The 22,586-nt window shown below is 41.3% G+C and overlaps 1 protein-coding gene across 1 annotated transcript in view; it reads left to right on the top strand.

The window, feature by feature from the left end:
- Nucleotides 1-22,586, top strand: part of LAPTM4B (lysosomal protein transmembrane 4 beta) — a 65,533-nt gene that overhangs the window by 2,640 nt on the left and 40,307 nt on the right. The window contains exon 2 of the mRNA XM_049853972.1: nt 21,454-21,565. Coding sequence (XP_049709929.1) covers nt 21,454-21,565 — 112 coding nt within the window. The remainder of the gene's footprint in view (nt 1-21,453; nt 21,566-22,586) is intronic.

Genomic DNA, 22,586 nt, shown 5'->3' with positions numbered 1-22,586 from the left:
CCTTCCCCTCATCCTTCCTACGTCTAGTCCCTCATTCCAAGTTACCTGGATAGAGTGAGGTCAGTTATTAGAAAGAAGGAGAGTTTTCAGAAAAAAAGTGTAGGGTTATGGGCAGATATTTTAGGTAAGAGTCCACTGTAAGGGCTCCGGAGCCCTGGTGGTGAGGTAGTTAAGGACTATGGCTGCTAACCAAAAGGTCGGCAGTTCCATGGAAGCCCTATGGGGCAGTTCTACTCTTTCCTATAGGGTCGCTATGGGTCCTAATTGACTTGATGGCAATGGGTTTGGTTTGATTTATGACAGATAGGTAAAGTGTATTTTTTTCATGAGTTTTCTCACTGTTTCTTACCATTAACATTTACTAAACTCCTGTGTGCCAGGTACTGTACTAGGTGCTTCCCATAAGCTTAGTTTTACCAGGTTCACAGTGATAAAACCAAAGCTAAGAGAACTTAGGCGAATTACTTCAGGTCCCATGGCTGACTTGTGGTCCGAATGATGTTCCTACTGTGTTATACCCCGAAAAGTTGTGTATGTTTTGTTTTTGCCTTGGATTGGTAAAGGCTCAGGCCAGTAATAAAGAATATTGACTTTAGGTATTTATATGAAAACAAACCCGTTGCCATGAAGTCAATTCTGACTCAGAGCACATTAGAGATCAGTTTTTGTTCTTTTTTTTAATTTTCCTCTATTGAGGTATAATTTACATACAATGAAGTATAGAGATAGGAAGCGTACAATTCATTGAGATGACAAATGCATAAGCCTTTGTAATATGTACCATTAGAGAATTTTTCCAGAGCCCCACAGAGTTCCCACTTGCCTCTTCCCACTCAGTCCCCAGCACACACGTGGCCACTCCGTCCACCACCATAGATGAGTTTTGCTTATTTCTATAAATGGAAGCATACTGTATGTACTCTTTTGCGTCTGGCATCTTTCACTTAGCATAATGTCTTTTAGATTCATCTATGTTGTTGGCGTGGATCAGTGGCTCATTTCTGCTTATTAGACAGTATTATTTCATCTTATACGACAATTTATCCATTTGCTGAATCATGGACGTTTGGTTTTTTCCCAGTTTGGGGCTATTCTGGATACAGCTGTTCTGAACATTCTTGTACAAGATTCTTTGCAGACATATGTTTTTATTTCTTTTGGGTAGGTACCTAGGAGTGGAATTGTTGGTCACTGGATAGATGTATGTTTAACTTTATAAGAGAGTACCAACCAGTTTTCCAAAGTGGCTTCATCACTTTGCATTCCTACCAGCAATGTGTGAAGTGCCAGCTATTCTCATCCTTAACCACCATTTGGTATTTGCTGTCTTTTTAATGTTAGCCATTCTGGTAGGTGTGTAGGTGTCGTGGTTGGGAGCTCATGGTGGTTTTAATTTGCATATCTCCAGTAAATGCTGTGGAACACTTTATGCTTATCGGTCAGTTACCTATCTTCCTTTTTGCTAAGTCTTTTGCACATTTTTGTTGAGTTTTTGTCTTCTGTTAATTTGTGAGAATTATTTTACATATTTTGGATACCAGTCCTTTGTTAAATATGTATTCTGTGAGTGTTTTCTGCCTGTGTGTAGCTTGGCTATTCATTTTAATGCTATTGTTGATGAACAGAAGTTTGTCATTTTGACGAAGTCCCATTCATCAGCCTTTTCTTTTATGGTTAGTACTTTCTGTGTTCTAAGAAATCTTTGCCTACCCCAAAGTTGTAACGGTATTCTCTTATATTTTCTTCTAGAAGCTTTATCATGTTAGCTTTTATATTTAGTTCTACGAATAATCTTAAGTTAATTTTTTTGTATGATATGAGGTAGTGTTAGAGATTTGTATTTATTTAAAAAGGCAGTTTCATCACTTAACCTAAAAAAGTTGCGTTATTACATACCCTTTAGTTATTGGAACAGTCTCAGTTTCCTAGGGCTGCATAACGAAATACCACCAAGTGGGTGGCATTTTATCTTCTCACAGTCTGGAGGGTAGAAATCCGAATTCAGAGTCTCAGCAGGGCTATGCTCACTCTCTGTCATTCTTCCTTGTCTCTTTCAGTTGCCAGTAGCCCTGGGTGTTTCTTGGAGTTCCTTTGCTTTTAGGAGGATCCTCAATGGTGTCTTCCCCCTACATGCAACTCTGTTTCCCTGTCTCCTCTCCCCTTGTATAAGATGCCACTCAGAAGGAATTAGGACCTGCCCTGTTCCTGTTTGACCTCGTTAACTGATCACAAAAGAAAAACTCTATTTGCAAACAACGTCACATGTACAGGTTCAGGGATTAGGACTTTAATAAATCTTTTGGGGGAACACAATTCAGTCCCCAACATGTAAGATAACTTATTCATCTTCACAGGGAATAAAAACTGACCAGTCCTGGTTTCAGAGCGACATGAAATTCTTGAAGTAGACTATAACTGCCATATAGTCTTCTGGGATTTCCTCTTTTTCTAGCAAAACTTTGTGTTCTAAACCTGACTCCATTAACTTCTTCCTCAAATTTGCCCATCCTCTAGTCTGTCTTTCATATAGACTCCCTAGCTAGATGCCTCTATCCTGTAGCCACCTTAATCTCTTCCTTTATTCCCTCTCCATGTTCTGTTGATTTTTTGCCATACCTCCTGACTGTCTCCTCATTCTGTCCTGCTGTTCTTATCCTTGCTGTTATTTCTTCAGTTAGGCTCTCACTAGCTCTCACCACCAAAAAACCAAACCCAGTGCCATCGAGTCGATTCCACAAGCTCTCACACGGCTATTATAATAGCCTTATAATTGGTCACCCTGCTTCTAGCCTTACCATCATGTAAAAATGACGCGGTAGGAGCGGCTGACCTCCTCTAACTTCACAAGGGGAGAGGAGAATCAAAATCAAGATTGACAGCCCAAGGCTGATTCCTGTGAGGCATAGTTCAGACATACCTCCACTTTATCAGTTCTGACAGCAGCAGTCCCTCTCACTGCACTCTCTGCTTCTCTGCTAGGTAGGATAATTCGTTGCAGTGGCCATACAGAATTCACAAACCGTACTTATAGTTATGAAGTTTGTTAGGGAAGTAATAGGTTACAATTCAGGATACAATCCTTCAGTCAGGACAGTCTCTTCTCAGCCCTGCTCACAGGTAGGCCTTTCTCTGGCTCTTGGCCCTGGCCTCTGCCCTGCTTGGGCAGGTATTAACAAAGCTCTTTAGCTCTTTTTGCACCCTACTCTGCCAGTAAGCCTTAGCCCGAAGGCACTCAGCTCTCTTGCTCCATGAGTTGGCAAGCCTAGTTCCACTGACAGGTGCATGGAGGCATCCCACTCTTTCAGAAAGCCTCTTGTCTGAAGGTGTTCCATTCTCTTGTTCCATGGGTCACCATACCCATTTAGCAACCTAACTCTATGGGTCAGGAAGCCCACTATACCATCTCTCACTAGTCTCCTGGTTCTGCTACTTCCTGTTCTCTGCCACGCTTGCCACTCTGTCTTGTCATATTGTGCCGTCTCCGGCGTTATGCTCTCTGTCTCCTGGATATAGGAGGTTCTCGGCACAGGGATTCCTGGTCCAAAGGACCCACTCCACTTCTAGCTCTTCTTCTTAGTGGTAGTCAGCTCCCTCCCCCATCACTTCTCCTTTTATCTTTTGTAAGATAAAAGGTGTGAATTGAGGGCATAATTTGAATAGGGTGGTAACTTGAGACACACCCCTAGTAAGGCAGTGTGACTCAAGATGCATCCCACCTTAATCTTAACTTATTAACATAGTAGACAACTCACTCCCAAACGGGACTGCAACCACAAGCATAAAAAACAAAAACAAACGCATTGCCATCGAGTCTATTCCGACTCATAGCAACCCTATAGGACAGAGTAGAACTGCCCCATAGGGTTTCCAAGGAGCCGCTGGTGGATTCAAACTGCCGATCTTTTGGTTAGTAGCCGAACGCTTAACCACTGCACCATGAGGGCTCTAAAACTATAGGCATAGAGGCTAGGATTTACAGCACATCACAAAATGGAAGATAATTATATCAGATCACAAAATGGAGGATGGCTACATTACATAACTGCCAAATTACGTCATAACCATTGCAGGTCCCATACACCTTATTTGTGTATCATTGTGTAGGAGTCACAAAGACTATGGCTGGAAGGGCCATATTAAGTAATTCAGTGCCTCACACATCAACAATCCTTTTTTTTTTTTCTATTCTGTTATAGACACAGCTGCCAGAGGTATTTTTCTCAAACACAAATATGAACTGGTTATCCTATTTTCTAAAAATGTTGGCTCCCTGTTTTTGTCTTCTGGGAGTTGTGTGTGTTCCATGACCTAAACCAAACACGATTTAAGTGGGCTTAGACAACAAACAGGGGCTACATCTCTTTCCTCTCCCCTGCATCCTCTCCTCTTTCAGGTGTTCCTCCTTTTGGGTACAGATAGCTGTGGTAGTAGTGAGCCAATATGGAAGCCCTAAGTCCTGCGGTTCACTCTGATTTGATGAGTTTAAGTTACCTGTTCATCCCTGAACCAAACCCTGAGGCCAGGAGTTTGTGCCTAGAATGTGCTGATTAACTTAGGTCTGGAGTTTTTTTCCCCCTGCCTTTGAACTATGGACTAGGAGGACAGCGCACTAGAGATGTGATTCACTTTACTCAGAACATCACGTTGAGAGCGAAGGGCTGGGTAATTTCCCAAAGAATCAGAGACTGTTACTGGGGGGAGGGAGGAGAGAAGGAGGAAAGGAGGACAATAAAAATACCTGTTACAGTCCAAAGTCCACATTTCTTCTGATGGAATATGCCTTACCATCAGGACCTGAACCTTTCACAACACATGCAAGCATACTTTACCTTTGTAATTTCTTTCATTGTTTTAGCTTGTGGTTTTCTTAGTGTGTTTTAAAAAGTGGTACTGGTAGTTGGAAGAATTTGCCATTGGCCATAGGGGCGGGTCCCTATGTGCATATCCTCTTTTTCATATTCATTCATTTGGATTTAGGAATTCAGTCATTCTGAGTGCCTCTTTATGGGGTAGTTGGCCGTATATTAGATAATATAGAATGAAAGAGATCAGAGTGGTCTTGTTGACTTTATGACCTGGCCTTTCAAAGAATTACCTAATTCACCTTGAAAGTCACAGTTTGCTTGTGTACTCAAGCTTTGTGCCCTGACAAGTTCTGGAGTGATAGTACTGACTTTTGCCTGGGTAGTAATATGGGATAGTCAAACCAACAGCTTCCGTTTGTAGAGTGATTGGTGGTTTTCAGTGGGTTTTCATACCCCTTCTTCCTTAGACCTCAAAGCCACACTAGGATCAGGCATGCTGGGTAGTGATACGCTCATTTACGATTAATGGTTTCCTTCGAGCTGTCAGATTCTAGGACTTGGCCAGTAATTCCAGGGTGAAATATGGACTGTTCTGTGGCACTTACTTAATCCTTATGGCCTGGAGTTTCCCCCACTAAATTAGATTGTCTAAGACTGAAATACTAGGCTAAGGAGTTTGGATTTTATTCTGTAGGCAGTGGGGAGCCATTAAAGAATTATGAACAGGAGTGACATGATGAAAGCAGCTTTTAAGGAAGATTAAGATGGCAGGCTGTTGTAGATGGCTGAGAAGCCAGATAGGGTGTGTTACAGTCCTCCAGATGTGAGATATGCTACATACCAGTTTTCGCAGCACAGGTCTCTCATTGCTAATGATATGAATAATATGAATGGGAATTTTTATCAGTTAGTGGGTGATACAAGTCTTCTTTTGCCATCCAGACTTTGGCCATCTGAATTCAGAAACCGAATAGGATTCAGAGAGTGAGGGATACTGGATTTTTACAAGGTATCCATTGCTGAAGTCCCCCTACCCTTTTTTCTTTTTTTTTTTTAAGTACAGGCTTTCCCCCTGCTCACCTAATATAAGAACTCAAAGGCAGTTCTAGCTAGAAAATACGGGCTGGTGAAAGACTTCAGTGGTATTTAATATGTCTTTTAGTTTTTATTCCTCTGTTCTGAGAGATGTTCATCAGAACATTCTAAAGGCAAGCTGACCAAGAAATAAATTTAAGATTGACACCAAAGCTATTTATTAGCATCAGACTCTCTGGGACCAACTTTAGGTATATCTAACTCGGCTAACAAAACAGCAGGTATTGAAGTGGTTAATATAGATTTGGCACTACAGTGTATATTATGTTTACACATGCAAGATATTTGTTATATATCAAGTTTGAATCCTGGTGTCCACTTATTTGAATCTTGGTCTTGACGAGTAAGACCACAGTTCCCCTCTTTACCCCACCCCCTTTGAGGCAGATATATTATTGCCGATAAAGGAAATAGCATGCGACCCCTAGCAGTGGGGCTCACTGTTCTCTCCACCTCCTCCCAGCCCTCCGTGGAGCTTTGGGAGCCTGGATGAGAGTTGTGAAGAGCTGTAAAGTGGATAACCTACTTTTCTTTGGGCTAGATAAAAAGAAAGCAAACAGGACACTTCTTCAGTCACCTGTAAGAAACCTTTAAGGGTTTGGTGTTGCCTCTTTGCAACTGCAACTTTCAAAGGGCAATTAATCTGGATAAAAATGGGTTGTATTTCTCAGTCAGGGAAATAATGGGGGCCAAGAAATGCTTGAGGAAATACAATTCCAGATGATTAGTTGGTATAAATAAGCTTGAATTGCTAAGATAACATGCTAGTTGGAGGGCTTAGAGGTGTTATAGGTTGGAAAGAAAGCCCGTAGGGTGTCACCGAATTTGGCACTTCCTTAGTGAACTCTCCACCTTCCTGGACGAGAGATTAGTTCTTGTCAAAGCCCCAGAATTGAGTGGCTGATTCACACTAACTGAACTTACAGTAGACTGGCATGTCAAACCAGAACGTCAATTTATTAATATTCAGTCGGGAAATATAATTTGTTGTTGAGATGAATACTCCTATCCTTACCAAACCAAGACCAAACCCATTGTCATCAAGTCGATTCCAACTCAGAGTGACCCATAGGACAGAGTAGAACTGCCCCATAGGGTTTCCAAGGAGTGGCTGGTGTATTTGAACTGCTGACCCTTTGGTTAGCAGCTGAGCTCTTAACCACTGTGCCACCAGGGCTCCGCTCCTATCCTTGTTGTTAGGTGCCCTCGAGTTGGTTCTGACTTATAGCAAACCTATAGGATAGAGTAGAACTGCCCCATAGGGTTTCCAAGGAGTGGCTGGTGGATTTGAACTGCTGACCTTTCGGTTGGCATCTGAGTTCTTAACCACTATACCACCAGGGCTCCACTCCTATCCTTAGGCCTATGTATTCTTTTCCTTTACCCACCGAAAACCAGACCGTTGCCATCAAGTTGATTCCAACTCATAGCGACCCTATGGGACAGAGTAGAACTGCCCCATAGGGTTTCCAAGACTGTAAATCTTTACAGAAGTAGGCTGCCACATCTTTCTCCCTTGGAACGGATGGTGGGTTTGAACCGCTTACCTTTTGGTTAGTGCTGAGTTCTTTAACCACTGCACCACTGGGCTCCTTCTTTTCCTTTAACCAAAAACCAAACCCATTGCTGTTGAGTTGATTCCAACTGATAGTGACCCTAAAGGACAGAGTAGAACTGTCCCACAGGGTTTCCAAGGAGCGCCTGGTGGCTTTGAACTGCTGACCTTCTGGTTAGCAGCTGAGCTCTTAACCACTACGCCACCAGGGCTCCACTCCTATCCTTAGGCCTAGGTATTCTTTTCCTTTACCCACCGAAAACCAAACTCTTTGTCATCAAGTTGATTCCAACTCAATAGCGACCCTACAGGACAGAGTAGAGCTGCCCCATAGAGTTCCCAAGACTGTATATCTTTACAGAAGTAGGCTGCCACATCTTTCTCCCATGGCTTTAATATTTAATAGCCTTTTATGAAGACAGCTTCAAAAAAGAAATAACAAACATTTAGGATGAAAAAGATGAAGCCTGCAGGCCAGAACTGCATGTCTTTTTAAAAAGAGGGGTTTGCCTCTTGGATAGTCTTTTGTGGAGGTTTCCATTTCGATTCCCCTACCCTTGATGTGGAAACCCTGGTGGCGTAGTGGTTAAGTGCTACAGTTGCTAACCAAAGGGTCGGCAGTTCGAATCCCCCAGGCGCTCCTTGGAAACTCTATGGGGCAGTTCTACTCTGTCCTATAGGGTCAGTGTGAGTCTGAATCGACTCAACGGCACTCGGTTTGATTTTGGTACCCTTGATGTAGCCTTGCTGACCTGGGGTTCTTTTTTTCTGCCTTTTTGTGGTGGTGTTGACTTCTCTCCTAGCTATTCTTTTTTGTGTCAGTATTTACTTTTAATGCTCTCTGTTTTGGCATAGGTAAAGCTGCTGTAACAAAAACAAAGAGATGCATAAATGTAGTAGTTACAGAAGACAGAAGTTCTTCTCTTACGTTAACAGCCCAGGGAGGGTTGGCAGACTTTTTGTTTCATGAGCCCATTGGAGACCCAAGCCCATGAGGCAGCTCTGTTGTCCCAAATATGCAGATTCCTTCCCTGGGTCTAAGGAGCTGCTTCATTTATCCCTGACTGCCTGTTTGGAAACAGCACACCAGCACTGTGTTTGTGTGTTCCTGTACTGGAGAGGGGAAAGGGCACCTGGAGGACAAGTGACTTTATTTATTTAAGGTTGTGAAATGGAAGTTGCACATGTCACTTTCATCTATATCCCAGTAGCCAAAACCACCACTACCCTTCTGTCAGTTTGTCATACTTTGGTGTCTTGTGTGTTGCTATGATTCTGGCAGCCATGCCACCAGTATTTCACATACCAGCAGGGTCACCCATGGCAGACAGGTATCGGTGGAGCTTCCAGACTAAGGCAGACTGGGAAGAAAGGCCTGGCAATCTACTTCTGAAAATTAGTCAGTGAAAGACCTATGGATCACAACAAGATATTGTCTGATATAGTGCTGGAAGATGTGCCCCTTGGTTGGAAGACACTCAAAATACACAGTAGCCACAACAGTGTACTCGAGCATACCAACGATTGTGAAGATGGCACAGGACTGGGCAACGTTTCATTCTGTTGTACATGGGGTTGCCATGAGTTGAAGCCAAAACCAACACACATGATCATACCTAGCTGCAAGGAAGGTTGGGAGATGAGATCTTTAGCTGGGTGTTACGTATCCAGATAAGTCTATTAACATAAAAGAAGGGGAGAACAGACTTGGGGACATTTAGCAGTCTGACATGCCACCTAAGGGCAGCCTTATTTCTGAATACTTGAGGAACGTCTCATCTCTCTGTTGTCCACTGAGATAAAAACTACCTACCAGTAACCCAAGGCTTTAAATCCAGTTTACACAGCAGTGCTTATTGGTTCTCAGTACTTCGGTTTTCCTCTCTAAATTAGAGTTAATAATTCTAGTATGTATCACAAGGCAGCTTAAACAAGTCATAAACATAGTTGTGATTATTGATAAAACTATTTAGCATGCAAACGCTAATGCATTTTTCCCAAGGTGTGCTCCAACAATGGAGTTTTAATTGAATGTTGGAATTTATAAAAAGAAAATGAAGGTAATGTGAACAGCAATTTCAGTATGAAAGCGCATATAGGCGTCTATCTAAGACGTAAAGTGAAACTGTTTATGGCTCCGAAAACTATCACCATGCCTATGGATAAGGACTTTCTACCTGAAAAGAAAAGAATTGCAGACATTTTAAGCCTAGAAGGAATACTGAGCTGCTTTATCCAGTTTCTTTTTTCCCTCTCACTTCGTTTCTCCTTTGTTCGTTTCTCCTCCTTTAACAAATGTTTATTGAGCACTTCGTGGGTGTTAGGAACTGTGCTGTGCGATAGTGATATCATGGTGGTTCAGAATAGAGTTGGTCTTTGTCATCATGAACTCTATGGTCTAGTGCGCCTAAACGCATTGCCATTGAGTTGATTCCGACTTATAGCAACCCAGTAGGGCAGAGTGGAACTGCTCCATACTGTTTTCAAGGCACTAATCTTTATGGGTTTGAACTGCTTACCTTTTGGTTAGCAGCCAAGCACTAAACCACTGTGCCAATAGAGTTCCTTATGGTCTAGTAGGGGAGCTATCCATCAGTAATTAATAAATGTTAGTTATCAGTAATGCTAATAAGTAATAGAAGCACAATTTTGTTAAATGCTACAAAGGAGAGTGTGTGGCGTGGCCTTATGTTAGGACATATAACAGGGTTGGGGGATTGTCTTAGTCATCTAGTTCTGCGATAACAAATACCACAAGTGGCAAAGAGAAATTTATTCTGTCACAGTCTAGTAGGCTGAAGTCCAAATTCAGGGCACCAGCTCCAGGGGACGGCTTTCTTTCTCTGTCAACTCTGGAGAAAGGTCCTTGTCATCAATTTTCCCTTGGTCTAGGAGCTTCTCAGCTTCTGGGTCCAAAAGGACGTGCTGTGCTTTCTTGATGGTATGAGGTCCCCCGTCTGTGTGCTCACCTCTCTTATATCTCAAGAGATTGGTTTAAGACACAATTCAATGTTGTAGATTGAGTCCTGCCTCATTAACATAACTGTCACTAATCCCATCTCATTAACATCATAGAGATAGTATTTACAACACATAGGAAAATCACATCTAATGACAAAATGGTGGACAGTCACACAATACTGGGAATCATGGCCTGGCCAAGTTGATGTATTTTTGTGAGACACAGTTCAGTCCATGACAGGGATGAAAGTGATTTGTTGGACAGCCTGACAGTCTCTGACTGAACACTTAGTCCATTTACATTAACTGTGGTTACTGACAAATTTGGATTTTAGTCATTGTTGCTGTGGTTTTCTCGCCTTTGTTGCTTTCTTTCAGATTGACTGAATTTTTCCTATCTGCAGTTTTGGAAGTTATACTCTATTTCTGTTGTTATTGCTGTTAACTCAAATTTTAACATGTATACTTATCAAAGTCTAGAGTTAATATATTTGTCTTCCTCTTGGAACAATACAAGTCCTTTAACTCTGTCGTTTCTCTTTCGTATTTTAGTGTTTTTTCCCCTAAAGCTCCCCAAGACATTGATTCATGCGATCAATATTTGTTTAGAATTACCCACATATTTTACATCTCTGTCTGTCCATCATTCCTTCCCTTATTTACACTCAGTATAATTTTTATGAAAGAAAGGATATTTTAACATCCAAAATGTAGGAAGTACACAATCCATCATTCATTTTTGCATCTCAGGCCTGCTGTCTACAATCGTGATCCTTCTGTCTTCACTAAAATTTCTTTTAGTGAAGATCTATTAGTGGCAAACTCTGAAAGCTGTTGTTTGAAAATATCTTCATTTGGCTGTCATTCTTGAAAGATATTTTTGCTGAGTATACAATTCTAGGTTCAATCTAAGTTTTCCTCTTTTGGCACATTGAAGCTATCTTTCCACTGCCTTTTAAGACTTCTGTTTTGCTGCTGGGAAGTCATTTGTTAGTCTAACTGATGTTTATTTTTGATTCATTAGGTCTGGGGTGGGGCTTAAGGTTCTACCTTATTAGTAACAAGTTCCCGATGATGCTGAAGCCACGGATCTGCAGATCATATTTTTTGACCCAGTGCTTTGTAGCTATGACTTTGATAAATTATTAGTTTTTATTATTTCAAAGGGAGTCCGTAAGTGGTACAAGCGGCTAATGAACTCGCTGCTAACTGAAGGTTTGGAGGTTCAAGACCAATAGGTGCCTTGGAAGAAAAGTCTGGCAATCTACTTTCAAAAAATCAGCCATTGCCAAAGTGTGGTTATAAGGCATAAAATTTAATAACAGAGAAATACCACAGAGCTTTTGTGGAAATTTTGAAAAAATATTGATTCTTTTGTTATTTTTATTGGAAAATATTTCTTTGCCTAATTTGTTTTTGTTGTGCTTTAGATGAAGGTTTACAGAGCAAATTAGTTTCTCATCAAGCAATTAATACCCATATTGTTTTTTGACATTGATTGCCAGCCCCATGAGGAGTCAACACTCTCCCCTTCTCGACCTTGGATCCTCATTATCAGCTTTCCTGTTCCCTCCTGCCTTCTTGTGCTTGCCCCTCGGCTGGTGTGTCCAGTTAGTCTTGTTTTGTTTTATGGTTGGTCTAATTTTTTTTTTTATCCCAACAGTTTAGAAATTAAATGGGAGTTTCTCAGATAATTGTCTTAATATTTATTCTAATATAAATATGTAAACACGAATAGAATCTTAAAGATATATGCATACATTAAAAAAATACATTAGCAACAGATAATTAATAATTCGATAATCTTTTCATTAGTTTACTTTGAGGATAGCCAAGAACAATGATCTTCAGAAGCCATCTACTTTTTTTTTTGGCTTTATCTTTTTTCTTTCTCTTTCTTTTTTTTTAACAATTTTTGTTGTGCATTAAGTGAAAGTTTATAAATCAAGTCAGTCTCTCGCACAAAAACCCATATACACCTTGCTACACACTCCCAATTACTCTCCCCCTAATGAGACGGCCCGCTCTCCCTCCACTCTCTTTTCATGTCCATTTCGCCAGCTTCTAACCCCCTCCACCCTCCCGTCTCCCCTCCAGGCAGGAGATGCCAACATAGTCTCAAGTGTCCACCTGATCCAAGAAGCTCACTCCTCACCAGCATCCCTCTCCAACCCATTGTCCAGTCCAATCCATGTCTGAAGAGTAGGAGAAGCCATCTACTTTTGAAGTAACCTGATACTGTTTTCTTTTAAATAAAAGTAACAGTATCCAATATTGACATGTCCTTGATGAATGTTCCATTACCTAGATTGGTAGTGATGAATATTTATGGCAGTTATAAAAGACTGTATGGAAAGGAGAAAGTGTTATTCAACAATCCTGCATTATGATTGCAAAACATTTCTTTTTCTAAAAGATGATTAGATTATGACCTATTATTGCATTTGATTAATTTGTCAATTAAGATTTTCTAGAAAATTAGCTATCAAGTCAGGAGCCTTGGTGGTACAGTGGTTTGGTTCTTGGCTGCCAACCAAAAGGTCGTGACTTTAAATCTACCAGCTGCTCTGCGGGAGGAAAGACCTGGCAATCTGCTCTGGTATTTCAGCCTGGAAAATCCTGTTGGGGCAGTTCTACTCTGGCCTATAGAGTTGCTGTAAGTCAGAATCTACTCAATGGCACACAACAACAGCAGCTATCAAGTTATATACTATAGCAGCACTTTGTCCCAGAATTGCAAACTGTATTTCAGTTCTGGAAAGTAGCATGTATTTTTTTGTCTTTAATTTCTAAATTTTGTTTTTGGTTATTGAGTGGAATGGAAAATTTACATTCTCACTGGTTAAGTCTGTGACTATCTATTTTCATCAGTAAAGACATTCTGCTTTATGAGTTTCATCTCTCTGTGTTTGGTAAAGAGCTATGGTAAGAAAATGTTCTTTTATATATTAACAGCTAAACAGGGGTGTAAGTAATGTAGTCACTTCAGACAGCCTTCCAAAGCATGCTTTAATGATAATCCAAGTTGTTGGAGTAAAGTTGTTACAAATGGGGAATATATTTAATTTAGACATTTTGCACTTTATATTTTCTCTTCTCTTTTCCAGATGCCAGCCTTCCAACCCCCTAATACATGCAACTTTTTTATGCACAGAGTTTAGGTGTCCATATTCCATGGTAAACTAGTTCTTGGGCGAGGCCTATCATTTCATATTCAGAGGTGGAGAATGTTCTTTAAGACATGAGAGGGGGCCTACTCCCTAGTCTCCCAGTGGCTCTTTGGGCAGCTTCCTCTTTCTGGCCTCCACTAGGAGACCATCCTTTGCCTTCTGCCTTCCAGGCATTTTTCCCATTAGTCCCGTGGGCCCTGTATTCTCGGTACGCAACGGTACCTCAGCCTAAGAATGATGATCAGAGCACAACCAAGTCTATTAATAGAATTTGGGATGCTTCTTTTGGGATGGCACATTGGTTTCATTTTGCATGCCAACCTCCTATCAGATTTAGAGTAGCTCTGGAACATTCCGTTGAAAAGAATTCTAAGACTGCTGCTGGGATTGGTTAGCAGAGTTGGCCTGAGCTTGTGAAGGGGTGTGGTGGCATTCTGGGAGGAAACTGGGTTGGTGGAAGAAGCATGCATGTGGGGTCTGTAATCAAAGGACGGGAGATTAAGTCTCAGCTGAAAACTATATGACCTTGTGCAGATTACCTCTGAAGTCTGGGATCCCTCATACTACCTATCTTAGTTTCCTAGTGCTGCTGTAACAGAAATACCACAAGTGAGTGGCTTTAATGAACAGGCCTTTATTTTCTCACAGTTTAGAAGGCTAGAAGTCCAAATTGAGGCCCTCAGCTTGAGGGGAAGGCTCTCTGTGTCCACTCTGGGGGAAATCTGTGACTCAGCTTTGCTAGTGTTCTTGGTATTCCTTGGGGAACTCCACATGGCATCTGTCTTTCCTCCATTTGTGTGTGCTTCCTTGCTTCTATGACTAATCTGCTCCTTTTATGTCTCAGAAGTGGTTAAATTTAAGACACACCCTATGCTGATCTATTTCATTGACATAGCAAAGAAAACTACTCCCAAATGGGATTACATCCACAGGTATCAGGTTTAGATTTACAGCACATATTTTTTGGGGGGGGTGGGTGGAGGAGGAGACACAGTTCAGCCCATAACAACGCCGTACAGGGAAGGCAGAATTGCTTTAATCAAAGCAGTCTGTGGTAATGGTGGTGGTGGTGGTTTCTTGGGTTATTTCACCACCCATCAGGAAGACATACCACAAGGATGGCACTGTGGACTTTGCAGGTGAATCAGAACGACCTGATCAAATTTGGGGGGAACATTTTTTTTTTTTTCAGTTATTAAAAAAAAAAAAAAATCCATTGCCGTCAAGTTGAATCCAACTCATAGTGACCCTATGGGACAGGGCAGGATTGCCCCACAGGGTTTCCAAGGATAGGCTGGTGGATTTGAACTGCCAGCCTTTTTTTGGTTAGCAGCTGAGCTTTTATCCACTGAGCCACCAGGGCTCACTTTTTTTTGGCTAGCCAACATTATTTATTAGGCATGTTCCTGCCTGTAATATGATAGTGCAGAGCATGCCACCCAAAGTTGTGAGCAACAAATGAACACAACAGGATTATGCCACAAAGATTTCTAAAAATACCCATGATTTTTTTCACTTGTTATTTTTTCAGGATTTAGGAGGGCATTGCAAATTTGACTTGAAGTCTCATGTAGAAAAGCACTGGGCTGAGTTTCAAAAAACCTAAGAACTAATCTTAACTATTATTATCTGTAACTGGGTAGCAATCCGAACATAACATCCCATCTCTGAGCCTCAGTTTGTTCATCTGGTAAACAGGGGAGATTGAACTGAGTTATATTCCATACCAAAAAGTTTTACTATCATAATTGCTAATATTGATTGAGGAGTCTTCCTGGCTGGGGGGGGGGGGATATTTACACCCCCCCCTTTTTTTAATTTGCCTATGGAAAAAGGACTTTCATAAAAGCTGCAGCATCTATTTTACTGCTTAAACTTTTCCCCTTACATTGTGTAACCTGGAGGCTGTCTTTTGATTTATAGCTTCAGCAACTTAAGACATTGGATGTGAGAATGGCTCATTTTGTGTTTGTTTTCTTGGAGTCTCTCTTAACAGTCAATCCTTAGTCACTTAGTCTAATACCTAAAATTGTGCTGTTATCTTTGTCTGGTACCTTCCTGTGTTAATAATCTCAGTTCCTTATGAAACCTTATCTACCACCTCCTTCTTTCCAAGCCACTGGTTCCGTTTAACAATTCCTTTTTCACTCTAAATGGAACATCCAGTTTACCATAGTTGACTGTCTTCCCCAGTAGACAATAGACTACCTTGAGGGGTTTACCCTAAGGTATATGCAATGCGTAGCACAGTACCTGGCATGTATTTGTTGATTATTAAATAGTTTTTGAATGATTGAATGAATGAAAAAGTTAATGAACCTTATAGCATGTATTATACATTCTACTTAGTTGCTAGTGTTATCTTCTTACCATAGGATTCTATTATTTGGTTGCAGCATAATTTAGCCATTCTCTTCCTTTTGGTTCAAATTTTCGTCATTACAGATGTCTGCAATAAGTTCTATACAACTTTCTGTGCAGATTTCTATTATTCTTTAATTGCTATCTCAATGAGTCTGAATGTTCTTGAGGTTCTTTTATGGAGACTTTTAAAAAGTAGAGCAGACAGTTTTATAATTTTCAGTTGTTTAGAGTCAAGCTGCAAGTCTCACTCTTCATCTGGGATCTGGTACGTGATTTAACGGTGAAGAGCGCTTCGTTCTTTGGAGAACATCCAAGGGCCTAACACCACTTAAGTAATTGAATAGAAGCTGAATTTATTTACATATGGAAGTAATCATTGTCAAGAACAAGAAAAAATATGTGACACCACAGGAACATTTTGTAAATAGAACAGGAACAGTTAGTACACGACATCTCAAAGCAGACAAAAGAAACCCAAATGTAAGTGAACATTAACTGAAGAAGAACATAAATATGCTCACTCTTTCTTTTACATTTAGCTTAGCTGAGGTCATTGTATAATCTGCCCCTGGCAAGTCTTACCATCTTCTTGGTGCCCATTTGTGGTGACATTTCATTCTTGGTTAGAATTGATGATTGGGTAATTTGCATGTCTTCTCTTTTGGGAAGTTCTTCTCACTCAGTGTTCTTGGGGCTTTGACTTCTATTTGACCTTTTCTATCTGACCTGGTTTAGTAGCTAACCGCAGCTAATCCTGCTACCACGCCTTTACACAGACCAAGGTCCTCATGGATCACCCTGTGTATTTATCTCTCATCCATGGTGTGCTAAGTTCCCATCTGACAATTGAGGATTCACGTAATAATACAGCAACTATGTGTCTGCACACAGACCTTCTATTAGGAAAAATTCACTCTGTGATTAGAAGAGCACAATGGTGAGTCATTTATGATGTGTAATAACCTTACTACCACATCTTTTTATAATCTGTGTCTCCTTTATCTGGACTGTCTCATAAAGAACAAGGTACCTGGAAGGGCATTTAGTCCCAGGACTACAGTCTGTGGCTTGTGAGCACAGGGGAAAAGGCAAGAGGGCTAGTAGCACAGGGTAGATGATAGTTACTAGAGTAGTTGGAGTGCCTGGGTTGAACAAACAGTTAACTCACTCAGCTGCTAGCCCACCCAGAGGTGCCTTGGAAGAAGGACCCGGAGATCTACTTCTGAAAAGAATCATCCACTGAAAACCCTGTGGAGCACAGTTCTATTCTGACACGGGGTTGTATTGAGTTGGAATCAACTAGATGGCAACCGGTTTTTTAGAGCAGTTAGGGCACAGTCAATCAGGGGAACCAGGTTGCGCTCTGGAGCTCGATGGACACGCTGAACAAGTAGCTACAACTCTGTTGTCAGGAAATGACGTGAACTGTTCATAGACCAAGCAGGAATGCATATAAGAAGACTAGGTATGAGGCTGGGAGAGCCTGGGTAGGCAAACAAAAAACGGGGGGGTGGGGGGGACAGACACAAATACCCAAGAGGCAGCTTAGAGGCCAGATGGATAAGCTAAAAAAGATTATTTGGACATCTGGGGAATACTCTTAATACAATGTGTCTAAAGTCATCCTCTTCATATTCCCTCAACCCAGCTTCCTTATTGCTGATAATAGCCTTGGTATTGTTACATCCGGTCACCCAGACTTGAGATCTCAGTGGTGTTTGCTACCCCGGCTCTATCCTTGCTTCTTGTCAGTTATATGTCTCTAACAATTCTCCCTCTGTATGGAAAGGCCTTGGGGCTCAAACCCTGGCTGTCCCACACATAGGGTCTAGGATAAAGTCACTTAATCTCTCAGTCACCTGTAAGATGCAGATAACAAAACTTATCATACAGGGTTGTCACAAGAATTAGTGGTGTAGGGTATAAAACCCTAATTACCTAACAGCCAGATTATTGCAGGAGTCTACGGCTCAGTTTTTTGCCTCCAGTTTAGGTTCCTTACCTCTGCCAGTTTGGTTTTCCTAATAACATAGCTCTGATCACATTCCTTCCTTAAAAACCTTTAAGGCATCTTCACCCTCTATTAGAATAAAACCCCTATCCCTATCCTGGCTCTCGGGGACTCTCCACGATCTGGCCCCAGCCTATTCCTAGTTCCATCCCTAGCTACATCCCCTAACACTTTCCTTCATATACCTTGTGTTCCAGCCAAATTAAACTACTTGCTATTCAGTACAGGCCTCATCCCAGTGGCTTTGCTTAATACTTGAACTTGTTATTTTCCACATCTCTCAGGCTCCAAATCCTTCTCATCTTTCCAGTTCCAGTCCAGATGCTACCACCTTGATTGCATCTCCCTGTCACCCCCACCTTGGCCCCAGGCTTCACTAATGTCTTTCTCCTCTGAACTTCCATGATTCCTTCTCTCTTTTTATGCTTACTGCTTTATGCTTTGTGTTAATGCTTTATGTTGGGTACATGATTTGTTTTACCTCATACTCTGAGTCCTGAGAAGTTCTTTCTAAGTGCTTAGAAAGTACCTGATATGTTATAGGCAATTAGTTAATGTATTTTGATGAGTGCACCAAGCAAGGGCATAATAACAAGCCGATTAAGAGGTGACAAGTTCGTTGAAACTGAAAGGGCAGGAAAGCAGCTGCATCATTGCACCAGTCTGGCTTAGAAGATCTGAACAACTGGTACTTTTATAATTCAGCCAAGAGCTTTTATGTGGTTCTTGTTAAGGTGGGAAGGCAAGGAAACTCATTTGAGGGGCAACGATATAGCAGCCACTGTTCAACATGTTTTATATGTATATCTGCTCACTTGAACCCTGATTAGATCACATTCTTCTCCTCTTTAATATTCTCCATTGGCTTCTTTTATGCTTTGCATAAACTCCAGACTCCTTAACTAGCCCTATGGGATCCCTAAATCTGGACTCTATTTTCTTAGCCAGACTCAGACTGCACTACCTCCTCCCCTTTCCATCTTCATCTCTGACCCTCCCTACTCCACCTCTTCTGTGAAAGCTTTGCCTACACTAGCTTGTTACCAGTTGCTGGTGCCAACTCATAGTGACCCCATGTGTGTCAGAGTAGAACCGTGCGCCACAGGATATTCAAGGGCTGATTTTTTTTTCTTTTAGAGGTAGATTGCCAGACTTTCTTCAAGGTGCCTCATGGGTGGACTGGCATCTCCAACCTTTCAGCTAGCAGCCCAGTGCATTAACAGTTTCTACCTAATGAATCCCAAGTTGATGAGTTTTTCCTTTTCAACCTTAAGACCTACATTGTTTAAATGATAAAAGCAATGACTACTGATACATTACTTTTGTATAGTTCTTTATACTTTTTCAAAACACCATCCTATGTTATTTCATCTGATTTTATTTCAGTCCATAATTCCTTCACATGCCTTTTTCGAAGATAAGCTTATAAAAAAAAAAAAATACAGAGGGAATGAAATGCCAAGAAAACACGACAGTTTATCAAATAACATCCTTGCTCCAAACATCATGGTGCCGATTGTGGGACTAGCTTGTACCTTCCTTTAAACCTTAGCTGTGTTCTGAAAAGTTCTCCTCAAACAGAGTTTGTTAATCACACTCTCTTTAAAATGTGCTGTGAAGTTTCTTGGGCCTTTGGAGAGAAACAAGAAACTGGTAGTTGTAATAACCACTGTGGGGAGGGTGACTGGTGGTTAGGAATAGGGGACTTTGCACTATATACCCTTTTGTACCTTTTTGAGTTTTTTAACCACACGCTTATAATATCTACTTAAATTAGTAATATACACGTGTACTCTGGAAAACTGCTATTCTCATTATAATAATTTTTTATAAATTACAAAATTTACAAATCATTTTATAAATTTTCTAAAAAGTGATTAGACCGTAGTAGACGATTTGGAAAATAGAGAAAGAAAAAAATTATTCTGAAGTCCAGAACCCTGAAGCAGCCACTGGGGATTGCCATTTTAAAATGAATTCTGGAGTGGATGTTTTTTGTAAAGCAAATAACCCAACTCTCCATTTGAACCTCTTCTGTAAATTGGTATTTTCAAACATGACTTTTGTAGGATATGCCTTCAGTTAATGTTATTTGTAAAAGGCTTTTCTCTGTGAATGAAGATTATTCATCTGTTCTTTCCATTTTGACATGACTAAAACGTAGAGCCCCGTCACACGTTTCTGAACTTAGAAAAAAGGACCAGTAACAACCCAGCCTCAGCCTGGGCCTCAGTGAAACTCTAGGACTTTTGCTTCTCCGCCCCAGTCAAAGCTAGTACATGTGTTACTCAGCAAGGACAGCCAGGAAGGATAAAGGAAATAGAAATATAGGGGTGGAATGGCTGGAATTTTGCAGTTGGTTGGATGCAAGGGATAAGGAAGAGAGGGTAAGCCCAAGATAATTGGTATTCAGGTATGAGCAGGAAACTTTAAGAGGCTAGGTTTTGATATTAAAATTACTGGATTCAGATCCCATCTTTACAGTTTGCAAGCTGCCTGATTTTGTACAATGTTCTTAATTAACTCCTGTGCCTCAGTTTTTCTCATCTATAAAATGGGAGTAATTTAGAACCTACTCCGTAGGGTTATTGTAGGGCTTAAGAGAATCCACATGAAGAATTTTGCGTTGTGTCAGACCCACAGTTAATTCTACATAAATGTTTTCCATTTTTTAATTATTAGTTATTTTTCAGGTAACCCATTGCTGTCAAGTTGATTCCGACTCATAGCGACCCAACGGGGCAGAGTAGAACTGCCTCATAGGATTTCCTAGGCTGTAAATCCTTGTGGAAGCAGACTGCCACATCTTTCTCTGCGGGGTGGCTGGTGGGTTCCAACTGCTGACCTTTCGATTACCAGCTGAGCGTTTAACCACAGAGCCAAGGTAGAATACAAAAAAGGAGAGAGAGAGGTGGGAAATAATAAGTATGATGATTTCTGCCTAGGCAAGCTGGGTTTGAAGAATCCAAGGGAAACCTATGCAGCACTATCCAGAATACAGGAATGTGGGCCTGGAGTATCAAGGAGCTCATGTGTGCTACTGCAGGACTAACGATCCTGACTCAGTTGCCACGTGGCTGTGCGTTCCTTCCCTGAACCGTTCCTAGGTGGTCTCCAGCTCTGGTTGTCTGAACCTGCGAAAAATGTTTGATCACCTGAAAAAGCTTCAGTTGCTTATCCTTAGGTCGTTAGGGTGTGCTTGGCTAACAGGAGAGTTTTTGTGCGTCTGCAGCCACTGGCGCCGGCGCTGCTGCCTATGCCTGTAGAGGCTGTTCACTGCTCTAGGGTGTCCAGCTGAGGGGCGGGGGGTGGGGAGGGTGACGTCCAGCTGTCCTCTGCGCAGGGTTTCAACAGTGGGAACCTTTCCTGCTCTCTCCACGGGTAGGGCTTGTGTTGAAAGTGAAGCTCTGTTGAATTTAAACTCCACATGATTGGTATACTTTTATAAGGACCATATCCTGGGATTAATTTTGTTTGTTTTCCTTATTGCAGATTATCAATGCCGTGGTACTGTTGATTTTATTGAGCGCCCTAGCGGATCCAGACCAGTATCACTTTTCCACTTCTGAACTAGGAAGTGACTTTGAGTTCATGGATGATGCCAGTAAGTACATCAGATAACAACTGTAGATATTTTGGTGTTTTCAAGAGCAGGCAATGAAGCTGCCAGTTCTTCATATTAAATTACAAATACTGATTCATGGGCCCATGAGCTGATACTTACTTTGTTTTCATCGTTATAAATCTAATCAACAAATGTTTATGTGACACCTATGTTCTGTCTCTGTTCTAAGGGCAGGGGTCTAAAATCTCTTCTGTTTTCTTTCTAATCTACCCACCTTCTGAATTACTGCCTGTCACAGACTCTTTGCCCTAGGCCTTTTTTCCTTTTTTGTTGGGAGGTGGGGAGGTGAATGGAAGGAAGGTTAAAAGGATCATGTCTGTCTCATCATATATTCTGTTATGTTTCAGTATTTACCTTTCTTCTAACAGGTCCTCATTCTCCCTTCTAGAAGCTACATACTACTGGTTATTTGATGGATTTGGGGCCTCTTCCAAGAAATAGAAACAAATGCAGGGATGTGGATGTGGGGTGTCAGGGAGGATGCTGGCACCCACCCCTCAGATCACCAAAACGTGACTATTTTATAATTATAGCTCTGCCATGTCCATGCTAACTGGAAGGGGCGGTGCGGTGCATAATTCCAAACTCAAGATCATGCATTGTTTATCCCTCACCACCTTTGGAGAACTTTAAATGATTGAGAGAAAAAAAAAGTGTCTGAAGCAAAGTGAGTAAGCTCAAGATGCAGTTTTAGGATAGGCTAGGAGCATTTGCAAGACATAGTGAAGATTGTGCGTTTTATTCTCTGAGTAATAAAAAGCCATTCAGTGGTTTTAAGTAAATGCGTGATCCGATGTGTATTTTAAGAAGATCCCTTTTGTTGCTGAGTGAAGGATGTATTTGGGGGACTGTGTGTGTGAGTATGGAGTTCCAGGAGACTGGTTTGGGACATTTCTCTGCAATCCAGGTAAAAGAGAATTGTGGTGGCTGTACTGGGGTTGGAGAAGAATTTTGGAGGTAGGATTGACAGAACTTGGTGGTATGGGTGATGAGAGAAAGG

The sequence above is a fragment of the Elephas maximus genome, chromosome 15 (genome assembly GCF_024166365.1).
Source record: "Elephas maximus indicus isolate mEleMax1 chromosome 15, mEleMax1 primary haplotype, whole genome shotgun sequence".
Taxonomy (NCBI): domain Eukaryota; kingdom Metazoa; phylum Chordata; class Mammalia; order Proboscidea; family Elephantidae; genus Elephas; species Elephas maximus.
This window is presented reverse-complemented; position numbering and strand designations above follow the sequence as displayed.